Genomic DNA, 24,543 nt, shown 5'->3' on the forward strand with positions numbered 1-24,543 from the left:
TGACCGGATTTAAATTTCACTACTCTCGAATGTTATTTCCCAGAACCACATTTATAATATTAGATTTTACTTTCCGGAATATACAAGACCTATTCTGAAAAATTGTTTCAAGAATTTGGTAAATAATGGTTTTTTTATTTCTTAAAATTGATTTATGGCAAAAAATAATATAGATCAATTTTTATTAATCAAAATATTTAATGAGATCCTTCATCCGCATTTGACCTAAAAAATAGGATGAATTTGTCCGTCTGACACAAAATATAGACTAATTTTTTTGGTTTGTCCACGTTAACATTTTGAAAAACTCTTTTTCGAATGCCTTTTTAAGAAAACTTGCTTTTAAAAGTATTATATACTAGAAAACTCATTCTAAAATACATTATATGCTATTCAGAGAGTTTATTCCAAAAATTCTATAAAAGAAAGTTTGTTCCGAATTACATTTTCCACATTTCGGAAATTCTGTTTTAGAAATCTTATTCTAAAAATTCCAAAAATACTTGTTCAAAAAAATTCTAAAAAATATAACCCGAAATTTACTTTTATGAAAAATAAAATAATATTTTGAAACTTTGGAAGGTGTGCTAGGAAATTGTGTGGCTGCAGAAACGGAAGCCATTGGTAAAACTTAACACCAACTACGAATTTAGGTAAAAAATCAATCCAATCAGACTTGATTCAGTTATGGATTGGTTCAGGTTGGATCTTTTACCCATCTGAAATTTAACCACCAAGAAGGTCAAATATAAAAAAATGTAGTCTAAACAAGAAATCCTTCATTTCTAGAATGGGAAATTACCGACTATTCGGGTCAGTATTTCTTACCAACTTTTACCGGCTGACCCTCCCCATCCACCTCCACCACCACCACCAGAAGGAGTTGCATTCTTCCCCCACCCTAAGTTCTCACTTCCGGATCCACCATTACCTTGTCCCAAATCTCTGTTGTCTTCCTTCCTGTTACCAAAATCAATTTTCACAATGTTCAATAAAACTAACACAGTTCAATGTACATTTGTAACTTGGTTAATTTGAGCACATATTCAGTTATATTCCAGAGTTCAAGCTCAATTCTAATGAACTTCAAAACAAGCTTACTCACCTCTCTTCATTAGAGTTATTCCCACCCCAACCACCAGATCCTTCGCCATTGGCTTGGCTTCCACTCCATCCTCTTCCTTGATCAGGACCTTGTCCCCAATCACTAGATCCTTGGCCATTGCCTTGGCTTCCTCTCCATCCTCTTCCTTGATCAGAACCTTGTCCCCAATCGCTAGATCCTTGGCCATTGCCTTGGCTTCCATTCCATCCTCTTCCTTGATCAGAACCTTGTCCACAATCACTAGATCCTTGGCCATTGCCTTGGCCTCCACTCCATCCTCTTCCTTGATCAGAACCTTGTCCCCAATCACTAGATCCTTGGCCATTGCCTTGGCTTCCACTCCATCCTCTTCCTTGATCAGAACCTTGTCCCCAATCACTAGATCCTTGGCCATTGCCTTGGCTTCCACTCCATCCTCTTCCTTGATCAGAACCTTGTCCCCAATCACTAGATCTTTGGCCATTGCCTTGGCTTCCACTCCATCCTCTTCCTTGATCAGAACCTTGTCCCCAATCACCACCACCCTTGTAAGCATCACTGTAGTCACCATCTGCATGGTTATTTCTACCCCAACCACCACGTCCTTGGTCATCACTACCTTGGCTTCCCCTCCTTCCTCTCCCCCGTCCTCTCCCTCTTCCTCTCTCTCTTCCTTGATTCTGGCCAGGTTCAAAACCACCATCATTTGTATCACCTTGGCTTCCTCTACCTCCTCTTCCTCTTCCCCTACCCCTACCCCTACCTTGTCTCCCACCATTGCCTTCACCAGAACCCCTCACTTCCCAACTATTGCCTGCTGCAAAGGAATCATCAGCACTATCATCACGAGAGCCAGACCTAGGGCCAAATCCACGTCCACGGTCTCCACGACCACGTCGAGGACCACGACCACCCCGTTGATCATTGTAAGCTAAAGAAGGCAGAGATTCAAACAAATCAGGTCAAAATATACAAACTAGAAAAAAAAAAGGAGAAAGAATAAAAAAATCTTCAATGATATTAGTAAATTTCTTCCAGGAATTAATGTCACACCATAAAATCGTAATGATAGCATGCATGTTAGACAATAGTATCTAGGGTTGTGTTATATTGCAACAACATTTTCTCTCTCTTTATCTCTTTATGATGCAATCTTTTGTACAGACAGATGCTATCGACATGATTGCTTTATTATATTGGAATTTGAACAAATAATCCATGATCATGATATTCTTTTCGGAGGAAGACTGCAAGAAAAATAAAATTTTAAGTTGATCACATGAGAACAACGCTTCTGGAAGAAATAAAATGTGTTTCATGTTTCTAAAACAAAAAAGAAAGTCATGTCGAAGTTTATTCATTTTACACGTTATTCAAACTTATCAACTGCAGATGCGAGTTAATCAAGTCAAACAAAAACTAAGAAATTTCCCGTTCCCGATACTAGTTTATTGGAAAGTTGTGAAAGATGTTAGACATGTGCAAGATCAACAACTTACAAGGAGAAAGACTCAGAAACTTAGTATCTTAATATTTTAGTCTTTTATAAGAATTTGTTTTGATATTAAATATCTCAAATGTCTCCAAAGAACTCCCAAAGGACTAGGTTTATGTTAGTGAGAAGGGAACATAAGTTCAAGATAATCATTGGCTTCAAAACAACAGTTTCATACTGCTTTATAAGAAAGATGGGGACTGATGCATGTGAAGCAATTGGTTGAACTAAGCTTGCGTATGAATGAAAATGATGGTGGAGATCATGAAATACAAGATTTCAGGTTGTTAATATTAATTAACTCCATTCCCAAAACGAATATGCACACTTTCCCCAAATTTCAAAACATCTAGGGACATATGTTAAATAAATTAAAAGCATCAAAATATAAAACTTTAAGAGTCCTACTTATACCATTTGATTCAGTGTGTTGATCTACATTGCTGTTTCTCCACCCTCCTGACAAGGAATCACTAACTGAACCAACTTTTATGCTGGATTTTGCTAGCGCAACATTATCATTGATATGATTTTGAAAATATGACACCAACAGCTCAATATTTTCGAAAATTTGCTTCCTGAACTTGAATCCTTTTGGATGGATAGCCACAAACTCATGATGTGGATTTGTACTTCTAATGTAAGACAAGATGAAAGTGCCAGGATGTTCATACGAAATGCCAAAACCATATGCTATCCTGTTTGGATATTCGTCTTTCTCTTGTTTTAACTGTTCATCAACCTCAGCTTTTGTACCATTCTTAAATTTTCTGAAATTAAGCATAGCTTTCAGATGAACTACCAGTGGATTGACATATAGTTCGATAACCTATTTTCACGACAGAGGAAATAATTAGCTGAAGGAAAGAAGTAAATCTCAAAAGCATCAAGAAACGACAGCCGCAAACACAAGATAAACAAATTCAAATTAAATTGCTTTTCGGAGTAATTATCCATGGACCAATATACAATTAACTAAGAAAAATAATCTAGCATTGCCTGCTAATGTCTTAAACGTATAGACATTTATTTTTTTTGCATAAATTTACTGAATTTAAAATAGGAGCCTAATAGTGACATAAAATCAGAAGCCTTGATTTTCATATCATGATTCATTGCTACAGGACAAATAAAAGAAATTTCAAGTGTGTAATAAATTGGTATGATTGAAAGCAAGGAGGAACAATAAGCACGTGGATGGTATAAGGAGGAATTGAGTCCAAATTCTTTACTTGATTTTTTGGTGTTGTCTTCTACTGAGAATTAAAAATACACTATATTGGTTCCTTAAAAATCTTTTTAATATATTTTAAAATTTCAAAATTAGTGGTTATCCGTGTATTTTGAAGGCACAGCAGACAAACAGCAAAGAAAAAATCAGCAGATAATCCAAATTTGAATTGAAACTTCTGAAATCTGAGTTAAGGATGCTGACCTGATTTATGTTCTCAAATGTTTCCTCTCCTATTTTTAATGTCTCTCCAAGTTCTGCCAAGTTTTTTAATTTACTACCCTTTCCACCTTCCACGATGTCTTTGTGTACATAAACACTATTACAAATTTTAAGAGAGAGGGTCAAATAATATAGACCCCTTGAACTTGGGTGAAAGATATATTTCCCAACTTCCTGATCTGCAAGGAACTGTTCAATAAAGAATATATGAAATGACATCAGCACAAAATGTTTGGAAAATTACATTAACTCAAATATCAAACAATAAATAAATTAACCTGTTTTGCTTGATCTCCAGTTATATTTTGAAAATTAGGGTGAGAAATCATCCTGGACAAGAAATGTTTATTTCCAAGCTCCATCTTTTCTGTTCCCTCCAATTGACTCAATGAAATGGTCTTTCCTTGATGGTAATAAGGATCCATGTCATGGAAATTTTGGTCGCCATCATTCTTCAACTCACTCACCTTACAAGTCAGATGTACCTGGCATCTGCTCTTATCAACTAATTTGATCTTGCATGCAAGCACAACACCTTCACGCAAATTTTCTGTTAAAGAGATATTCTCAGTTCCATCTGAAAAGTCATCCTTAAAAAGTACTGCAGCCATTCCGGAGTGTAGGACACAAAATGCCTGTCGAGGAAGCACCTTACGAACTGTTGCCTCAACTCTTTTTCCTTCTACTAGCACATCCCCAGTCTCTCCGGTTATCATGCAAAACTCTTCATCTTGAGTTGGTTCCGTGTAAGGCCTCCTAGGATCTTTAAAACCATGGAGTAATTCCATCTTTATGTCAAAAAGGGTAACCCTTTTGTTTTCACCGTTTTCTATTTCCAATCTATCAGCATATTCATTTAAATCAAATTCTTTTAGCAGGTTTAGGTCATTTTGAATGCATTCAATTGCACTCACTTCGGAAACATCAGCTTCTGGATTTTCCTGAACAAGTTTCCTGTAAACAGCTCTTGCTAAATCCTCTGAAAGATTGTACGACTCTGGATGAATTCTTGTACGGTCAAGAGTATTGTCTGCTATATCGCAAGAAACACGTAAAAAGCCAACAGCATTGCAAAAAACCTTGTTTGTGTTCAGCCCAAATTTAGCAAAATCCCTTCTATTTCTCACATCGGAACCCCCAAGCAATTGTCTACAAAAAATATCGGCTTTCTTGGGTCCAAGACCAGAAACAAACTGCAAAGGGGCCAACAGCCAGTCATGTCTGACTGCCAAATTTATGTCTATGCCTACTTGATTTGTAACATCTGTCATGACCCATTCAATCATTTTCAACTTCTCATCACTTGTTAGGAATTTCTCCAGGGGGGTCACCTTCCAATGGACAATCTTATTTTCCTCTCCGCATAGTGTTGCCACCATAGCCAGTGGGTTTAGAAGATAACGTCCAAGAGCCACAGCTCTCCTGACAATGCCTGCAAATTTTCAAAACGAGATTGTCAAATGGTATATTAAAATGTCAGTAAATAAAAGGCAGAGAGAAAATGCATGGCAACTGCTTTCTTAGCTTCTTAATCTCCTATGGATTACCATCTTGTCTAGGAAGCTGCCTCGTGGAAATTTCTGAATCTTCGTAAAGACGAGGCAAGCCTTCCTCCCCTAATACAACTGTAGGTAGTCCGTTCATTCCTTGACTGAAGTTTTGAACATTGTGCTCTGAGATCATGGAAATAATCTGATTGACAGTAGAAATAATGCATTCAACTCATGGTGTCTATTAACAAAAGGAACAAAACCATGAACTAAAGATAAAGAAGCCAAGGAAGCGGTTGCGATATATTGGTAACAGTAATATAAAATAAATAAATAAATAGGAAAATGGATAAATCCAATACAAAGGAAAATTGATAAATCCAAGTTGTTGTTGCAAAATTGAGAGACAATGTTTTGAAATACAGGAACCGCAATTCATAATGGCAGAGAAAACCTATGGAAAAAATTCAAGGCACCAATCTAATTTTCATACTAATGTGATCATATTGTGAAAAATCCTTTTTAAAATTAATTATTTTTACCTGAAAATGAATAGTATATTCGTACGTTTCACATTACAAAGCAAACTGTACAGAAAAAAGTGTTTCTGACATGGTGCCCCAGGGCATAGTGCTAAATATTTCATCCCAAACTATGAAAATAACTTGGTTTTAGCTACTTCTTTTTTACACAATAAAGCAGAAGAAAATCCAAAATAGTATCCTGCGGCATTTGCATCTCTGCCTCGCAACCCAAACCTTCTTAAAAAATGTAAAGCAACAAAGCGGTCAGGCTTTGTTGAGCTTTGATGTCTCACTCCAGCCCAATATATATACGATTTTCTTTAATTGAGATGCATTCACATCACTCAAAGATGCTAGACAGTTTCTTCCCACTAAAATGCATGATCAGTCTTAAGTGGGAGGAAGGGTTAAAAATGCATAATCGAATAATTGGTCCCATCAAAGAACCCAGGTCTGCTTAAGGATTTAGCTTACCTCGTTAATGTCCTCCCTCAACCTCAAACAGGACGCATTACCTGCTCCTATTACGATAACTTGTGGTTGATATGTCGTTAGGAACCTAAGGATACACTGTTGATCATTTTTCCTGCTCTGCTGGTCAATGATTTGTTGAGATCGTAGTGTAAGCGACCGAGCATGCATCACATCAACCAATTCTCCTCCAGAGTCCAACATGACAAATGTTGTACCTGGCTTTCCATTTCGCCAACAACAAGCCATTACTCCCTTCTGCTGTACAGTGTCATTCACATCTTTCAAATGCGGTGCCACGGAGACCCTGTTCCATAATTGCATTGCATACTTCATTAATACACAGTTTTTAGCCTTGGCATTTAACAAAACCCGTGCTTCCTTCTCCATTGAAGGCAAAAGGAAATTGGAAATGACATCCTGCAGGATTAATTTACGCTGTTCATTCCAAAGCCTAGTAGATATTCCTTCACTATCTTTGAGATAGGCATCATTACAGGTCATTGTCAATTCATTTATGGTATGATCAGGCAAATGTATTTTAACTTGAAGAAGCTTCTCTTCTTCAGCCTTCTGAATTAATAGCCACTGGTAATCCTCAAACTTCGAGAGAGGTTTGTCCCGCAACCACTTAACACCAGCAAATTCATGGAAAGAGTCTATAGCTATATTTCCTTCCAGTGTAGGGTTAGTTGAAACTAAAGCCTTGTCCATAAATATGGTGCGGATATATTTCCTGAAAGGAATCTCACTGCTTAGCATCACTGCTGCCTGAAAAAGAAAATTGTACATTAGTAAGGTAAATTTATCAATAGACATTGGGTTATGAAGACAGATTAATGAATTCAACAGTATACCATGTGCCTAGCCCCTTTAAGTACAGCTTCTGAAGTTTGAAAGGTTTCACACTTGTACATTGAAGCTATTTGCTCTGGAGATTCCTCTGAATCTTCTTCTTTGTTTGTTCCCTAGAGTCCAAGAATTTCTCGAGTCAATTGTCACCCAAAAAAGCAAATGTAATTAAGAAAATATTCATGCACATGTAAAACATAGTCAAAGTTTTACCACTTGAGAAAGAGTAACTAAAGAACTGAATTTCTCAGGATCGCCAAATTTGCTTGAAAGTGACCCAAGACCTGCCTTATTGCAATTGTAATACAATGATTTCGTCATAGGCCTTCTAAAACCGCAGTCAAAAGACTCCTCGACTGGGGGGAAATGCAAATTAAACCTCCTATCGATATCATCAATCTCAGTCTCTGTTTCAGCATTTTTGAGCATATTGATGATTGAATCAAAAATCTGCTCATGAAAACTGGATTCTTCAACAAGGAAAGACAGTTGATGTTTTTCCTCAAAATGTTTGTTATAGTATTCCATGAGCAGGTTCTTCCGCTTCCGAAGAAGCCACCACTTTTTATCTAATTCTTGGATTATCCAGAGCATCTACACGAAGAACGAAGGTATTCCATCTACTGTTATTGTATTCCATCAAGTTCTAATGCATTAATTTCTTTCATTCAGTAAATTTTCTATTTTAACCATCTACCTTCTTTCTATGCAACACAAACAGTAAATTTGAAATTACCTTGTGCATTTTCAGTGATATATTTTCTGATTCATCATTCAATTTTGGATCTTCCAGAAGACTAAGGCATTGTTCCTTCCGGTACGTCGCAATAAAAGGAATCTAAAAGAGTAAAGAAAAGACAATTTTAAGAAAATCTAAAAGGGAATCTTAATTGCTGTATAACCCAAAAATGTAAGTAAAATCATATAATCCTTACATCATATTTCATTTTATGATGTAATTCCAAGAAACTAATAATATCTTCCCTTTTGGCTGTATCGACTAGTCTGCAGGAGTTAACCTCACTAAATAATGGATTTATGTTAGATGCTAGTTGACCTAGTATCCAAGAACTTTCTTCTTCTAGACTCATTCTGTCAATTGGAGATCCTACAATGTCCTGAATCATCTGTAAAGAATTGGAACAGATTATACTTCAAATAAAAATACTTGTATTGAAATTTTTATTAGTAATTAGTAATCAACAAATATTTTGAAATTATGACCTGCATCCTCTCAGGCATATCTATATCATGATCCTCTCCAGGTACATACGAGTCAGCAGGGATGAACGATTTATACTTGTTAGGATCAACACACTGAATTTGATCATTCTCAATGCGCTTTTCCAACCGATCTTCCTTGCCAAAACTACGTTTGGCTCCTTTTGAAAGTGAAGGTGAAGGTTTTATGCCTTTCAACTTTTGTTGTCTATAGTAAAAGTTAACAAAAGAAATCACATATTAAAGAGGTAATAACTTATCTGACATAGGTAATGAGATCAGAGTAGCGAGCCATTGAAAAAACTACCGGTATATAATTTCATAAGTTTTCATATTTGTTAACCTCTAAATACCTGAGAAAATCTGCCTTCTTGAGGATCACAACCTCTTCATCCACTATGAAATCTGCCATGTCATCTTCAGCAATATTATCAAAGAGTGGTCCTGTACATAAAGGAATTCTTAATCAATTACAAACAATAGTAAACTAGATGATTATCGGATCACACTGCAAGATATCATACGTCATTTTAGTACCCAAACGAAAGAGAAAATGAAGATAATAAAAACATAAGCAAATACAGCTCACCTCCGTCATTAGAAGAGTATTCCATCAGTGCAGAGTCTACACCAGCCTTTCTGAGCCTCTTCAATTTTCCATCTCTCTAGAAAACCGAATGAAGATGGAAGAAGCATGTTATAAGACGAAAATAAGACTCTCTGGTGCTTAGAAATAAACATACAGAAGAACTATCTGTAGAGTAGAGGCAGAAACTAACCAATGCTTCTTGATTGATGCGCCTGTTCTCGCGAATTAACTCAAGATCCTCGTCATCAAGAACAATGGTTCCCAAGGATTTCCTGAAAATGGGTACCAAAAGGACCCTGTTGAATAAACAATGCAGATGTATGAAATTGCATAACAGGATTATACAACCTCTTTTTCTTCTTTTGTGCTTGTTTTCGACTTTCTTCTTCACCATCTTCTTCATATTCGGGGTCGTCGACAATAAACCCATCAGTATCAAAAACATCCAAGTCATCCTCTGCTTTTCCATGTGAAGCCAGTAAACAATAAATCACAATTTGTTCATTCAAAAGACCACTATCATCAATGATAATGTATGTCTGGCACCAATGTATAAGTATAAGTCTTCAAGCAACCATGAAAGATTCAACATGATGATGGCAATATGATAAAGCTAAAAAATGAACAACAAATATAGTTTGCAGAATTTAACAAAACCTAAAAGTGAAAAAAAAAAATGGTTATGAATTTTTCGCGAAATGGAGCAACGAAACAAAAGGGTACATGCTCTTGTATATATCTTGTTTGAATTCCCATGAAAAACACAACAAGACAGACAATGCCTAGTTCTACCGAAGATTTGAATAAGTATATTATAGAATTAAATTAATTAAATATAATAAACAATTACAATGCTAATATAGTGAGTTTGATTGGTATGAATATCATCGTAAACTTTTGTCCTAAAGGATTTTTTTCAAGAGTTCATTCCGATAATATATTTTAAATGAGTTAAATATATTTTTAATTATTAAATTTGACAAAAAAAAATTAGATTAAAATGATTAAATTCATTTAATTTAAAAATTTAAAAATTTAAATTGGATTAACAAAATTATATTCCTTCTATTTTAAAGTTTGGAAATTAAAATACATTAAAATATTAAAATCATGACAATTTCTAATCTTCCGTTAAAATTCAAGAATTAAAACCATACTTAATTCTATTTAAAAATTATTTGATAGTTTACACATTTTCTTTTTACTTATTCAAAGCGTAAAAGTTATGCATTACATCCGATGTATGAATACAATAAGGATAAAGACTCTGATCATAGAAGAAATTAGACCGAACAGTGGGTTTTTCGAAAATAATTTAATATTATATATTTTTTTGGGACGTTGAAGTTGTTTTATTTTTCATTCACGTTCATGTCTTTTTATACAATGGACTACCTTATTTGCGTTTAGTTTTTCAAAAATAAGTATTAATTTAAAAAATATAATTTATATTTATGTATTTTTTAATTTTTTTACTGTAAAGATAAAGTCTTTCTTTCTTTTTAATAAATAAATTTAATTTACTTCTTAAATAAGTAATTATTTTAAAATACTTATGTTTTCTAACAAAGGATACGTAATTTTTATAAATAAGGAACAAAAAGGACAAGAAAGAAAAAAAAATATCTAACACGAAGATCACCAGAGGTGATAACTGAGATGGGCATTTCATCCAAAATCCATATCAGGATATTCCTATATTAAATTAAAAAATGTAAAAGATGAATAAAGTACTACATTAAAAATTATATTATGACCCTTTCTTTTCAAAACTATCCTAAGGATAACATAGAATAAAATCTCTATCTTGGTTCTTAAGAACTCAGTCTAGATTGGAGGAACTATATTCTTAAGAGGGGGATGTTTTCATAACTATATTGAAATTCTTAAAAATTCAAAACAACTATTGTTGTGTTATTGTGATTCATGAGACTCCAATTCTTATTAAATTTTTAGGTTGAAGTGCAAAATATGAAATGTATGATAAATGTTAAGAATTCATAGGTTATATATAACTCTTAGCAACTTAAAGTTGTAGTTATCTAGGAAATTCCAGCTATAACATTCTTTATCATTGATATTACCGCATTTAAGAGTTTAGTTTAACAACTTGCTAAAATATTTCATATATTTAACACACACAAAAAAAATCACAGTCATTAACTTTTTTTACACTCTCATTCTAGGACAATCACCAATTAAATCCCTAAATTTTTTTTGAAAGAATATAAATTCTACTCTAGTAAGTAAAAAATTTACTCTTTCCAATTAACATAATAATCAAGCAGATTAATAAACAAAGTTAGTTGATTTTTGGTAAATTTTTAAAATAATATTACTAATGTACTAAGTTTATCTTAATTAATGACTTCTAATTTTTTATTATTTATTAATATACACACATATATTATTCATAGTACTTAATAAAGATATTAAAAAAATTGATGTTTCATATATAAACTATAAAATACACTACACAAGAAAGCATCAAAGTTTTTCTAAATTATCCCTTTTATAAACAACTAGAGAAGTATAGTAAGATATTTTTCCATTAAATTGCATCATTAAACTCCATAAATATATTGTTATATTTTTTAAATAGATTTGACATTAAATTATCTAATGCAGATATTTTTCGAAAAAAAACATCCACCATCATCAATATTGCCAAATATAACAGAAACTACTCACTACACTGTTCACTGCTATCTTACTACACTTTTTTTGTTTGTGAGAGACATAAACAACAAAGAGAGCAACTAATAAGGAATAAGATGATTGAGTTTTGCAATGTTCATAAACAGTTCTTACCGTCTCCTTCGTAATCAGGATCAGGTTCTGAACTCTTTCCTTTCATTCGGATTTTCTCTGGAAAACAGAAATCAGGAAGAAGAACCGAAGAACCACAACCGAGACAAGAACATGCAAATGAATAAAAGAAGAGAATGTGAGTGAAATAAGTGAAATAAAATACGAAAAGAAGAGAGTTAACAGGTGTTGTTATTGATTTTCACCTTGTTCTTCATCGGGATGGTTCTCTCTTCTCTCCCTCCCCATTCTCGCCGAAACTATCAAACCCTAGACTCTGGTGAGAGGTTACTCTGGTGAGAGGTTTCTCTGGTGAGAGATTTTGAAAATGAGGAAATGAAAAGATGCATTGCAATGCAGAAGGCGTGATATAAGTGGTGTTTCAGAAAACCGTGAGTGTGTCACGCTGGCGACTCAGGTTTTGATTCGGCAACGAATTCCGAATTTTTGGTGTACCAAGCGTGCCCTTGTGTTTCTGTTTATTTACACGAAGGTCACTGAAGATTTGCGCTTGCATGTATCGCTATGATCTTGCCACGTCAAGAGAGCGGTTACGTGACACGTGATAGAGGAATGGAAATTCAACAGGTTGGAAAGGATAGATGCGTCATTTTAAACACGACAAGGCCATGCATAGATTGGAAGAGCATTGCAGTACCTATGTTAAGATGTTTTCAATTTTTTCATAAAAAATGTTTTTATGTGTTCAGGTTGATGAATGATAACGTTTAATTATAGACTTTAATATTATTATTATTATTATTATTATTATTATATAAATTATGTTAACATTGATTTTAATAATTAAATAAATTCTTATAAATTTTGGACTTTTAGGACTAAATGCTGCTTCTTCTTTTTTTGTAAGGAACAAGATTGTACATTGGCAAAACTATAACTACTAAAATTTGAGAATATAAAGTTAATTTCTTTTATAAAGATTAAAGTTTGATAATATCATTATTAAAATCAAATATCAATACAAGATAAATGAATAACATAGTCTATTAAGTACAAGTCACTAGTAAAGTAGTGTTATTTTTTCCATATCATGTAAGCTATATTTTTACATAAGAAAAATAATCATTGAAAAATATTATTTCATAGACTTTAAAGATAAATTTTTCACACTTTCTATAACTTGAAATAATGAAAACTCTTTTTCATATTTTAAAAAAACAAATAAAATCATTAGGACAAATATTTCGTTCAGTTAAAATAATTAAAATGTACATTAGTGTATTTGAGTCAATTAATTAAGTTTATGATTGAGTACTAGTCTTTATATATAATGTTAGTGTATTTTAGATTTATCTAACATTTTTAAATATGTGTATAATATGAGTAAGATATATTTTTCTAAGACGTGAAGTTTTTACATATAAATTTCAAAAAGATAATATTTATATATATAAACGTTTTTCATAAAAAATTATATCTTTTTAAAATTATATTTTCTTTGAGATTTTGTTTTTAAAGGGGATATATTATTGTTATAGAAGTATGGTTACACATTTTTTTTTTTTTATAATTATGAAAAGTTCAAAATATGAATTTTGAAGGTAACATGAATGTTCAAGTGGCATTCAAGTTTTTGTTAGCATAGATTAAGATGAATGCTCAAGTTATGACATGATTGAAAAAGATTGAAACTATTATCTATCCTCTAGAGTAATTAAGTATCAAGTGAGAAAAGATCATTCAAAAACATTAAGATGTGGTGGTGGTGCATGAGATTCTGAAATATGTAAGATCATGCATCAATGTGTCGATGTTCAAGCACCAATATGTTTTGATGAGATAGTGTGATTGATGCTCTCAAACTTGTTAGGTTTTATAATAAATAGCATAGCTCATGTGTTGAGATGATACTTAAGTGTTAAGAGTATACTCAAGTGATGCTAAAGGGACTATTTGAGCGAAAAATGTCATATCTTAGTTAAATTGGATTCAAGATTAACTCATCTATTGTTGTACTAGTCAAATTCAATTTTCAAGTGTTCAATTGGACCGGTTAATAAGAAAAAATACATCTTTCAAAAACCAAATTTCATAAACAAAAAGAAAAAGGTGAGGGAAAAATTAATATATTTTTTGTTACAATATAACATAAGGAGGAAAAAAAAGAATTAAATACATTATTTCAAATGATATAAAATATTTCATCGATTTGTATAGAAAATACAATTCAACATGTATTTTTAATTCAAATACAACTAAGTTATAGAGCAATCTTTGGTACATACCTGTAACATTTATAAAGGTATACACAAATACTTAATCACAATAGAAATGTTTGAAGATGCTACAATAAAATGAAGCAACATGTTAACAGGGAAAGTTAAAAGGAAAAGGAGGACAAGAGGTATATTTGTCCACTTTTTAATTCAAATACAATAGTTACAAAGCAATCTTTTGATAATGTTTGTAACACTTATAGAAGTATTATACAATACAAATACTTAATGACAATTGAAATGTTTAAAGATAGTAGAATCAAAGAAAGGCACAAGGAGGTGGAGGTCGAGGCTTTGGTCCCAAAGGAAAAGGAAGCAATATGTTAAAAGGAAAAGGAAGACCACGAGGTGGTTTATTGTTCAATTGTGCTTTGAGTCTCTCAATTTCGTTATTTGATTGAATTTGAATTAACTTATAATGTTCTTCAGCTTTAACTCTAGCAACTCTCTCTTCTTCCAATTTCTTCCAAAGATATGCGGTTTCTTCCTTCAGCTTTGATTCCACCTATATATTAAAATTAAATTTTTTAAGGAACAAACCTAAAAACAAGTATTAATAAGATATGACATTAAATTTTAAAATGTTTATCTATAAAACGACAAGATTATACACAGATACAATATGTGTATCAGATACGACACGCATATGATACGTCGATACATTTATTTTGAAAATAGTAGGATATGATATGTGATATATGCACATTTAAAAGTGTATAACAATTTTTGAGAACATAATAAATATATGATTGTTATTGTGCGAATCCAAATTAAAATCATATATATCAAAGTTGTAAACATAAAAAATTAAAAATTATTGTCATTATAAAAGTATTGTTGCTTTAAATATCAGATACTTCATTTAGAAGTGTTGGTAAAGTATCTTAAAGTATTAGACACGGATACGTATACCAAATGGAAATGTCGGTGCATCATATATAGGTGATATCTAATATATAAACTTTTAATAAAAACATTTGTCTAATACATATGTGTGATTCTATTATCCATCAAGTACACATCCTTAATTATCTTATAATTCTACTTATAAGAATTTAATATCAAAACTAAGTTAATAACATGTTAACATGATTAGATTTAACATAATAATATCAAAACCAAATGCTATGAAACAAATATACAAAACATTAAGATAACATATACCACATTAGTCATTCGTTTTAGCTCATCCATATATTGTTGTTGCATTTGCATTTTAATCTCCATCATTTCTCCTTTTGAATATCCTTTAAGAGAGTCAAGAGCTTTTTGTTGGTCATCCCTTATTTTTGCTTTCTCCTATAGAATCAAATAATGAGTTAAATGTCATTATATGCATACACATTATCAATCTAAGTGTAAGTATTCAATAACCACTTTCAAGTTTATAATTTCACCTTCAATTGCATAAACAATTCATTTGTAAAGGGTTGTCCACTATTATGTGATATAACCTTGTTCACAAGATGAAGAAGTTCTTGAACTTGTCCAGATTGTTTTTCTTTATCTTTAGTCTTGTTATCAAAAAGCACTTTTCGATTGCCGCATAGAACCAAAATATCCTACAAACATGTTACAATCTTATCAAAGTCAACAAAAATCTATAATATATATATATATATATATATATATATATATATATATATAAAAGATATTTGGACAAATAATACTTGGAACAGTATGAGTGATGAAAAATGATTGAAGAACATGAATTAGTTAAATATGAAAATACAATTAAAATATTAAAACATAAGACAAGAAATATTTTATTAATTTACTTTTTGTAAAAAAATAATTTTAATAATTATAACTTTATTTAAGAAATTATTTGGAAAAATCATAAATTAGGTAAAAATAATAATAATAGTCAAGGGAAAGAATTTTTTTAGAAAAAATAAAATTATAAGAAATTTTGAAAATATTTTTCTTAAAATGTTTTGTTGTTTAAAAAGTTTTTATAATGAAAGATTAATTCTTAAAAATAAACTCAAATAACGTTACATTAAACTCTTTTGTAAATATAGTTTTTTTAAAATATATTAGATTAATAAATAATTATATTGTATTTAATGAGTGTAATATTTAGTACTATTGTTTCATTTATAAATTTTAGACCATATTCATTATAGCAATGGTCAAAAGTAAAAATTACTTAGTGATCACATTTAAAATGAAATTATGTTTCATTAGATTTTAATTTTGAGGATTTAAATGTAATTTAATGTGTTTAATTTTTCATGATGGGAATTATAAGAATGAAAATAACATATATTGGCACAAATAATAACAATAAAAAACCTTAAGAGGTTGTGGACACTTGTTGCCAATGTAATCATCAAGTGTCACTTCATTTTCTTCTAGTTCATCTCCTCCCGTAAAAACAACAATCATGTAATCAACAATTTTATGTCCAAATAATGCTTGCAAAGCAAGAAAAGTAGCTTGTTCTTCTTCTGAAAAACGAGTCTTAACAGAAAAGATCATAAGAATAGCATGAATTCCATCCTTAGCCATGTCAATACATTTAACTATTTCCCTTCCGACCGAATGAGTTCCATCGAAAAATCCTGCAAAAATACGTTAAGTTTTAGATTTATTATTCGTGAAAATATAATTTATTTCATTTGTAATATGTATAGTTTTTAGATCTTGATATGTATAATATCACTATTTCTTTCTTTACTCATCACGAAACAATAAAAAATATTATATCTTAGAGAACCCTAACGACAAAGAATAGAAACAAAGGAACCAATAATTTATCAAAATCAAAAATAAAAATCATAGTATTTTTTAATTATATAAAGATAATTTTGTTTATAATCAAAGAAACAATTATTTTTAAGGATTCAAAATTAAAAAAAAAAAAAGGAAATCCCCATATTTTCAAGTACATTAAATTATATTTCTTTATAGTTCTAGGGATGTAAAACAAAATTTTGGCCATGACAAATTTAAAGTTAAAACTAAATTTAATAGGTGGCAAGGAAATTTAGCAAAATGAAAAATAATTGAAATTAAGTACATAATTGCATATTTTGTTAGACTTAAAACACATTTAAACCTTAATATATGCATGTTAAATGTTCAAGAAAGGAGCCTTACATGTTAAATTTTCAAGAGACAATGATGAAAAATCACACTCCTTTTGACTCAAATTAAATGCATAAACATGTAATGTGTGATAACTTATTATGTTGTACCTGGAGTATCAATAACATTAATGGTTGGTTCATCTTTAGTTCTTTGCAATTCACAAACACGTGTCACACCAGAAGAACTCATCCTTGATTTGAATGCTCTTCTTCCAATAATACTATTTCCCGTTGCACTCTTACCATTACCTGTACGTCCAACTAGAACTAGGGTTCTAACTTCATTAAAGGATAAAGTTTTATCCATCACACAACTGTAAGGAAAAGATATATTCAATTAAATTTTACCAATACAATAAAAATAAAAATGTAATATAATGATAAATAATATGATAAAACATTTAAGTAAAAATAAGTTTTGAAATAAGAAGTAAAGATCTTGATCACCAATTGTGTTAACTTAAATAATGGTATCACTAAATAGTTTGTTATAATGTTATAAATGATATAATAGTTGCATGCACAACATATAATATGTTTATGACATACATAAGAGAAAACAATGAGATTAAATGTAGTACATGGTATTTCTCAACTTTCAATTGTATGATTATTTGGTTTTCTTTTCTAACATTGAAAGGCCTTTTATAGGAAGAAACTATACATGTTTGGGGGGAAAGACTAACAAGAAATCCTAGAATATAAAAAAGCATTTAAAGTGTGTTAAAGAGTAAGAAGAAAATAATATTCCTAAATAAAAGATATGGGCAGGGAAAAGCATAATGAAACGTGGACTTGAGGTCAAATGAAAAATAAAATGAATTGTAAGTCCTCCACCTCTTGAAGGACTTGGAAAATATAAAAGTTAATTGAAATAAATGAAAAACAAAATTCCAAAGCATGAAAAATTCACATGTAACTTGAAAAAAAATCACATGTAACTTTCTTTTCAAGGTACCTTAAAATTTTATTTATACTTTTCTTGAAAGTATTGTTGTTTGGCTAAATAACACATATATCAATATTTCACCAATGTATACATGACTTTTTATGTTGATTTTATAAAACTGAAAATATACATAGTTTAAGTTTTTTATGTCAGTCAAATATTGTTAAAGTAATTTCAAGTTAGTTTGTCAATTATCTTTAAGAATGTGAAAAATTTTATGCAAAAACTTATAGATATACATAAAAGTTCATTCTTTGTTTCATAAAAAAAAATCTCTCTAAAAATACATTTTCTTTAAGATTTTATTTTTATTAAAGGGGAGATATTATTAGTATAGAAGTATGGTTATACATGTTTTTTATAACTATGAGAAGTTCAAAATATGAATTTTGAAATAAGTAGTTGGGATTCACTTTGGATGTATAGATGATGGTTTGGAAAGTGATACAAATGTTAAAAGTTGTTATGTTGTTGGAGAAATAGGTGTTTCTAAGTCAAAATGTGCTTTAGGAGGATGCTACTCAAGTTTTGTTAGTCATTCTTGCATAGACTAATATGAACGCTCAAGTTATAGCTTGAGTGAAAGAGATTGAAACTATTATCTATTCTCTAGAGTGATTAAGTATCAAGTGACAAAAGGTCCTTCAAGTATTAAGATGTGGTGGTAGTGCATGAGATTCTGAAATACCAAAGATTATGCATTGATATGTCGACACTCAAGCACCAATATATTTTGATGAGATAGTGTGATTGATGCTCTAACACTTGTTAGGTTTTATAATAAGTAGCATAGCTCAAGCGTGAGATGATGCTTAAGTGTTAAGATGATACTCAAACGATGCTAAAGGGACCAATGAGCATTTGAGCAAGAGAAATGTTATATCAATTATATTTTCTCTAGAGGTGATAACACTCAACTGATGTAAAATCATTCAATTGAGAATGTATTTTTTTTTTGTATAAAGAAGTTACTTTACTCAAGTTATAAAACTTGTTCTAGCATTTTGCCACTAGTAACAAGGTGACATATTAGTTTATGCAAGATATTTTTTATTTATGAAGTGATAATTTTAAATGCATGTGTGTAGTAACATAACTTGATTGAAAAGAAAGCCAAAAGCTTGATATAGAATTTAACCAAAATATAATTTAATGTGTATACATTTACAATAAAAATATTTACTGAGAAAAATTGTAGGAGTCATGATCCCTTAAAAGATTAGTCACTGCATGAGTGGTATATGGGATTTTTTTTGTTAATGGTGATGATAATGATGAAATACATGAATTTGTATAATATACGTGATATGTATATTGCATGTATTTGAGTAACTTTTGTGTTATCTGTCTTCATGAATAAATAATCATCGCAAATATGATTATATAGGTGTGCTTCATCAAATAACATCCACACACCTATGATTACCAAATGGACGTGGACACTTCAAATTAAAAAATATAAATAATTAAAAATACTTTATATTTTAGTTAAATAATAGGAAAACAATTAACTTACAATTACGGATGGTAAATAAATTTATCTTCGTAGGTATTTTCCAAGCTCGTTTTCGTTTTGAGGGAGAATCTTCATATTGATTGAATATGGGTATGATGAGTATGGTAATATCCTTCTTGTTTAATTGGATATGGAAACAAGCACAAGTATTTACATATCCGCCCATTCTTGTCCTCGTACTCGTTTTAATACTCATCTCTTTCTTGTGTGTATATGCACATGTGAATATATATTATTCTCTCAGTATTTAGTTTCACAATCTTTTTTTTTTCTTTTGCTATACACTTTTTCCTCCTTTCTTGTAGTTGTTTGGCTTGGTTTACATCCACAAAATTCACTCATATATTAAAGGGTTAAATATGTTTTTGGTCCCTTAACTTTCAGTGAATTTTGGAATTAGTCCATTTCGAAACTTTGGACCAATTTAGTCTTTCATCTTTTGAAATACGTGGATTTAGTCCTTTTAATCAAATTTTGTTAGGTTTATTTGATGTTTTGTATGTATTTCAATATTGTATTTGAGTTGTTTATAATGTTTGACACATTTTTGCTTTAATGTTAAGTCAAATACTATTATGAAACGCGCTTGAAATATCAAATAAACTTAACAAAATTTGATTAAAAAGATTAAATCCACATATTTTGAAAGATGAAGGACTAAATTGGTCTAAAGTTTCAAAATGGACTAATTTCAAAATTCACTGAAAGTTAAGGGACAAAAATCATATTTAACCCTATATTAAAAGTACTTTCCCTCTTATTATAATTTTGATTATACATTTTTGTGTTTCAAATTATGTATTAATAATTGCAATTAATTAAATAGTTTGTAGGTATTACATCTATTTTTTTTTTTTACTTCTCTTTAGTATTTTATTTGCTGTATTTTAACATAAGAATGTTTCACTCTTTTTTCAATTTCAACTGTTCAATTACATAAACTGATATAAAAAATTTATCTTCTTTAACCTTTTTATTCTTATTCTTTTACCTTTTTATTCTTATTCTTTTGTTTCACTCGATAGATTTGATTAAAGTGTTTTAACCAATTTTGAGATGCAATTGACGAAAAGGTAGAACAAAAGTCAACTTAATTTTTTTTCACCTAACCAAGTGAATAATTAAGTCTAATATAAAAATATGTTAATTGTTTGAAATTGTGAAACTAACTAATTGCTAATATTAGAAATCAAATATTTTCTACTTATTCCTAACATATTTTTTAGTTGTAAAAAAGCATTAAAATTTCTTAATTTGCAAATTAGTCCATAAATATGCATCAATTACAAATTAGTCGATAAATATAAGTCCAGTACAAATTAGTCCTTGCATAATTTTCATTATTTACAACTTAGTCTCTATATACTTTTAATGATTAAATACTAATCCCTAGCTAATTCTTATAAACATTTTGCTATTAATACAAATTATATAAATTAAAAATTGTAATGACTAATATTTTGAATGCCTATACTTTTGATAAAATGTATTCCTGCTGTAAAGAAAATAAAAATGTTAGTAACATAAATTTAGTTACTGTAGGGCAATTAATAGAAAAATTTACAAAATAAAATTGGGTCAAGTATTGGACTATGTAACACACCACTTTTGTTGCATACTATACATAAAAATTATATTATTTATCAAAATGTTACGTTTCTTTTTTTCAGAACTTTGAAAAGTTTAATTACATATCTTGAACGGAAAATGAATTATTTGTGAAAGATTAGATTTATTTATGTAAAGATATTAATGCAAATAAGTAAATGATGATTTAGGCATAAATGAAACATAATTAAATTAAAAAGTAAAAAATGAAAACTTTGGTCTCACAAGATTATTTAGTAAACTAACTTGTAAATGGAATAATTAGCGGAATGGGTATGAAGAGTTGACCAAGGCTTTTCGGACCACAAAAATCATGTAGTGTGTCATTAAGCACTTTAAACAAATTGCACCAAACCCATTTGTACTTTTTGTCAAAGAAAAAATAAGAGAAAACAACAGAAACTTATACAATAAAATTATATTCATGATGTTAAGATTGTCCAAGTGGATTGAATTAGGCAAAATAATTGTTCCTTTGTCTTCTTAACCTTTTAGTCTTTGGTGTTATGGCAACCGTATAAATAGACCAAAAATAGCTTGCGATGCAATCCCTAAAGGTTAAGAGAAAAATATCTTCTATTAGCCCTTAAACACATACATTAAGATAGATCAATATCTTTAACAAAATTAAAATGAATACATCTAATCCACTCTATTTTCAACCAAATTGTTTCACATCTCAAATTTCAACAAAATCAAATTTCCCATAATGTAGCACATACAATCTTTGCAACAATGAGGTCCAAACATTTTATCAAAGCTAAAAGTCCATTTGAAATTATATCATAAAACTTGTCAAAGATGAGTTAAAATGAACCAACTAAGTAGCATTACATGTAGACAAAGATTCATATCAAACACTTTCATAGATTCATCTTACCCTTCAATATTTTTTCACCCTACTAAACATATAACATCACAAATAATATATTAGCAAAAGGTTAACACCAAAATTTATCCATGGCACCTAATAGAGAACTCAGAAGAACAATTTACTAAAGATTACTTTACACAAACACAAGGAGTTACAGAATCTTGAAGATATAATACCCTCCCACAGCACCAATTTCTTCATGTGCCTTACCGACAAAATAAATCCCTACAATTTCAACAACACCACTTCCATACATAAGATCAACCCAACACTGTTTCTTCAATTAAAAATGTATCTACTAAATCAATCTAACAGCAGACCTAACAGAAACATAGAACATTCTGAAAGAAAGAGGTTACTTAGTTCAAGAGCTAGTGAACTTGGTAACAGCCTTGGTTCCTTCTGAGACAGCGTGTTTGGCCAATTCTCCGGGCAGCACAAGCCTGACCGCAGTCTGAATCTCCCTCGAAGTGATGGTGGGTTTCTTGTTGTAGCGGGCAAGTCTGGAAGATTCTTGAGCAAGCTTCTCGAAGATGTCGTTGATAAAGCTGTTCATGATGCCCATGGCCTTGCTTGAGATACCGATGTCAGGGTGAACCTGCTTCAGAACCTTGAAGATGTAGATCTTGTATGTCTCCACACTCTTCTTGCTTCTCTTCTTCTTCTTGTCGCCGCTGGCTCCTCCCTCCTTCGGAAGCTTCTTTCCGGCCTTTGGTTTCTTCTCAGCCGGAGCCTTGTCTGCCACCGTGGACTTCTTCTCTTCCGCCGGCTTCTTCTCCGCTGGCTTCTTCTCTGCCTTTGGTGCCATGGCCGATTGAGATTAGGACACTCTGAAGAAAACTAGGGTTTAGAATTGGGAATTGGAACAATTGAAACTGTCGAAACTATGATGGTTGAAGCCGTGAATGAAAAGAGTCTGCGAAGATTGTTAATATATAGAAAGGTTCTCGCGTTCTTATTGGTTAGTGAGGTTTGGTGCGGATCAGTGACGTGGACATCTATTTTCTGTGCTCAAGCAATACATTGACGGACACGATTGATTCAAATTGAATCAAATGTCTGTAGATAGATGAACGATTGAGATGGTTTTCAGAATTTAGTGCGCAACATTTTTTTTTCCTCCACTTGAACTATCTAAGTTTTTAAGATTTACTTACATTTTATAATTTTATAATTTAATCGAGTTTATTTTTGGTTATGAATCTTTTATCATAGACATTTGAGATGAGATATTTTGACCAGTGAAAAAGAAATTTTCAATTATTTTTTAACAATTCATCATTAGAAAAGTTAATTCCAATCTTATAAAATTTGGTTTAAGACACTTTTTATATATATTGTTTTGATTAGTATAGGTTTTTACTTTTAAAATTATATTCGATTTACATAAAATATATGGTGTGTAAAGAAACTTTGAGTTGTCTCAATTAGACTTTTGATGTTGAATTCTTTTATAGTTATTTAACAGCATGTCTCGATATTTGAATGGATTTGTAACTATTTTTTTAATATATACCATATTTACCAATTTTATGTTTTATTAAATGTTTTTTTTTAACATTTTATAATTGATTAATTATCAAAAATATATAATAAATTTTTATTTATCACGAAAAAAATGTGAATGCACACAAACACACTTGGTTTTACTATTTTTCTTTCCAAATTAATTTTTTAAGTAATCCCATCAAGAAAAATTATTTTTATAACTTCTGTTTTAGATACACATCTTTTGTACAAATTTACCCTTTTTTAGTATATTTCATTTTAGTATATTATCTTTTAAAATGTTGTAATTACTTTTTTAATTCCCTATCACTGATTTGTAACTATTATTTTAATATACACCATTCTTTACCAATTTTAGCCTCTATTTATATATTTTATTTTTTAACTTTTTGTAAATATGTTTTGAATTTGATTAACTATCAATATTATATGATAAAATTTTATTTTATCATGAAAAAAATATGAATCCAAATTGAAAAATCTTGTTTTTTTTTTAAAACTCACAACCATATTAGAAGTCTGAGAATACAAAGCTCTTTCCGTCAAACATTTCCTCCTCTAAAACTTCAATATTCTTCCTAAATTCGTTCACTCAAACTTTACCTTCTTCTTTATCAGAATTTGGGGTTGTAGTCACAACAAAAGTCTACCCGTCGTTTTTGTCATTCAAGTAAGTTAAAATTTTAGCCTCCTTTGATGTCCAATTTGTTTTTGCCTTGCATGCGATTTTCCTTTGATTGCATATGTTCTTAGAGTCTTTGATATAAC

The 24,543-nt window shown here is 30.5% G+C and overlaps 3 protein-coding genes across 4 annotated transcripts; all 3 read right to left on the reverse strand.

The window, feature by feature from the left end:
* Nucleotides 1-625: 625 nt before the first annotated feature.
* On the reverse strand, nt 626-12,365 carry LOC114177992 (transcription elongation factor SPT6-like). The gene is made up of 18 exons (XM_028063641.1): nt 12,194-12,365; nt 11,991-12,047; nt 9,528-9,636; nt 9,370-9,451; nt 9,180-9,255; nt 8,944-9,034; nt 8,594-8,798; nt 8,305-8,496; nt 8,106-8,207; nt 7,583-7,963; nt 7,375-7,485; nt 6,521-7,288; nt 5,580-5,724; nt 4,311-5,464; nt 4,015-4,221; nt 2,994-3,408; nt 1,106-2,015; nt 626-960 (listed from the first exon to the last, which is right to left on the reverse strand). Exons 1-18 carry the CDS (start codon nt 12,234-12,236, stop codon nt 825-827), a joined length of 5,184 nt encoding a protein of 1,727 aa, XP_027919442.1. The 5' UTR covers nt 12,237-12,365; the 3' UTR covers nt 626-824.
* Nucleotides 12,366-14,346: 1,981 nt separating this feature from the next.
* On the reverse strand, nt 14,347-17,929 carry LOC114163561 (immune-associated nucleotide-binding protein 9-like). Of its 2 annotated transcripts, none has more exons than XM_028047869.1 (6): nt 17,901-17,929; nt 17,428-17,633; nt 16,523-16,791; nt 15,622-15,786; nt 15,389-15,523; nt 14,347-14,729 (listed from the first exon to the last, which is right to left on the reverse strand). In XM_028047869.1, the coding sequence occupies exons 2-6, from the start codon at nt 17,624-17,626 to the stop codon at nt 14,484-14,486; spliced, it is 1,014 nt and encodes a 337-aa protein (XP_027903670.1). In that variant the 5' UTR covers nt 17,627-17,633; nt 17,901-17,929; the 3' UTR covers nt 14,347-14,483. The 2 variants fall into 2 exon arrangements, with proteins under 2 accessions (XP_027903670.1, XP_027903674.1); XM_028047873.1 differs by having other exon boundaries at nt 17,869-17,916.
* A 4,416-nt stretch (nt 17,930-22,345) lies between these two features.
* On the reverse strand, nt 22,346-23,186 carry LOC114162292 (probable histone H2B.1). Its single transcript, XM_028046130.1, has one exon. It carries the CDS (start codon nt 23,072-23,074, stop codon nt 22,631-22,633), a length of 444 nt encoding a protein of 147 aa, XP_027901931.1. The 5' UTR covers nt 23,075-23,186; the 3' UTR covers nt 22,346-22,630.
* Between the last annotated feature and the right edge of the window lie 1,357 nt (nt 23,187-24,543).

Source organism: Vigna unguiculata, chromosome 1 (genome assembly GCF_004118075.2).
Source record: "Vigna unguiculata cultivar IT97K-499-35 chromosome 1, ASM411807v1, whole genome shotgun sequence".
NCBI lineage: Eukaryota > Viridiplantae > Streptophyta > Magnoliopsida > Fabales > Fabaceae > Vigna > Vigna unguiculata.

Bases quoted from the DNA above. Each gene is read 5' to 3' on its own strand.
- LOC114177992 (XM_028063641.1), bottom strand. From the start codon at position 12,236: ATGGGGAGGGAGAGAAGAGAGAACCATCCCGATGAAGAACAAG. The intron at 7,289-7,374 runs GTATACTGTTGA...TTTCTTTTTCAG, and splicing joins TTAAAGGGGCTAGGCACATG to GCAGCAGTGATGCTAAGCAG. The intron at 5,465-5,579 runs GTAATCCATAGG...GAAAATTTGCAG, and splicing joins GCAGCTTCCTAGACAAGATG to GCATTGTCAGGAGAGCTGTG.
- LOC114163561 (XM_028047869.1), bottom strand. From the start codon at position 17,626: ATGGATAAAACTTTATCCTTTAATGAAGTTAGAACCCTAGTTCTAGTT. The intron at 15,524-15,621 runs GTGAAATTATAA...TTGATTCTATAG, and splicing joins AATTGTTTATGCAATTGAAG to GAGAAAGCAAAAATAAGGGA. The intron at 14,730-15,388 runs GTATATGTTATC...TTTAATATATAG, and splicing joins TAAAACGAATGACTAATGTG to GTGGAATCAAAGCTGAAGGA.
- LOC114162292 (XM_028046130.1), bottom strand. From the start codon at position 23,074: ATGGCACCAAAGGCAGAGAAGAAGCCAGCGGAGAAGAAGCCGGCGGAA.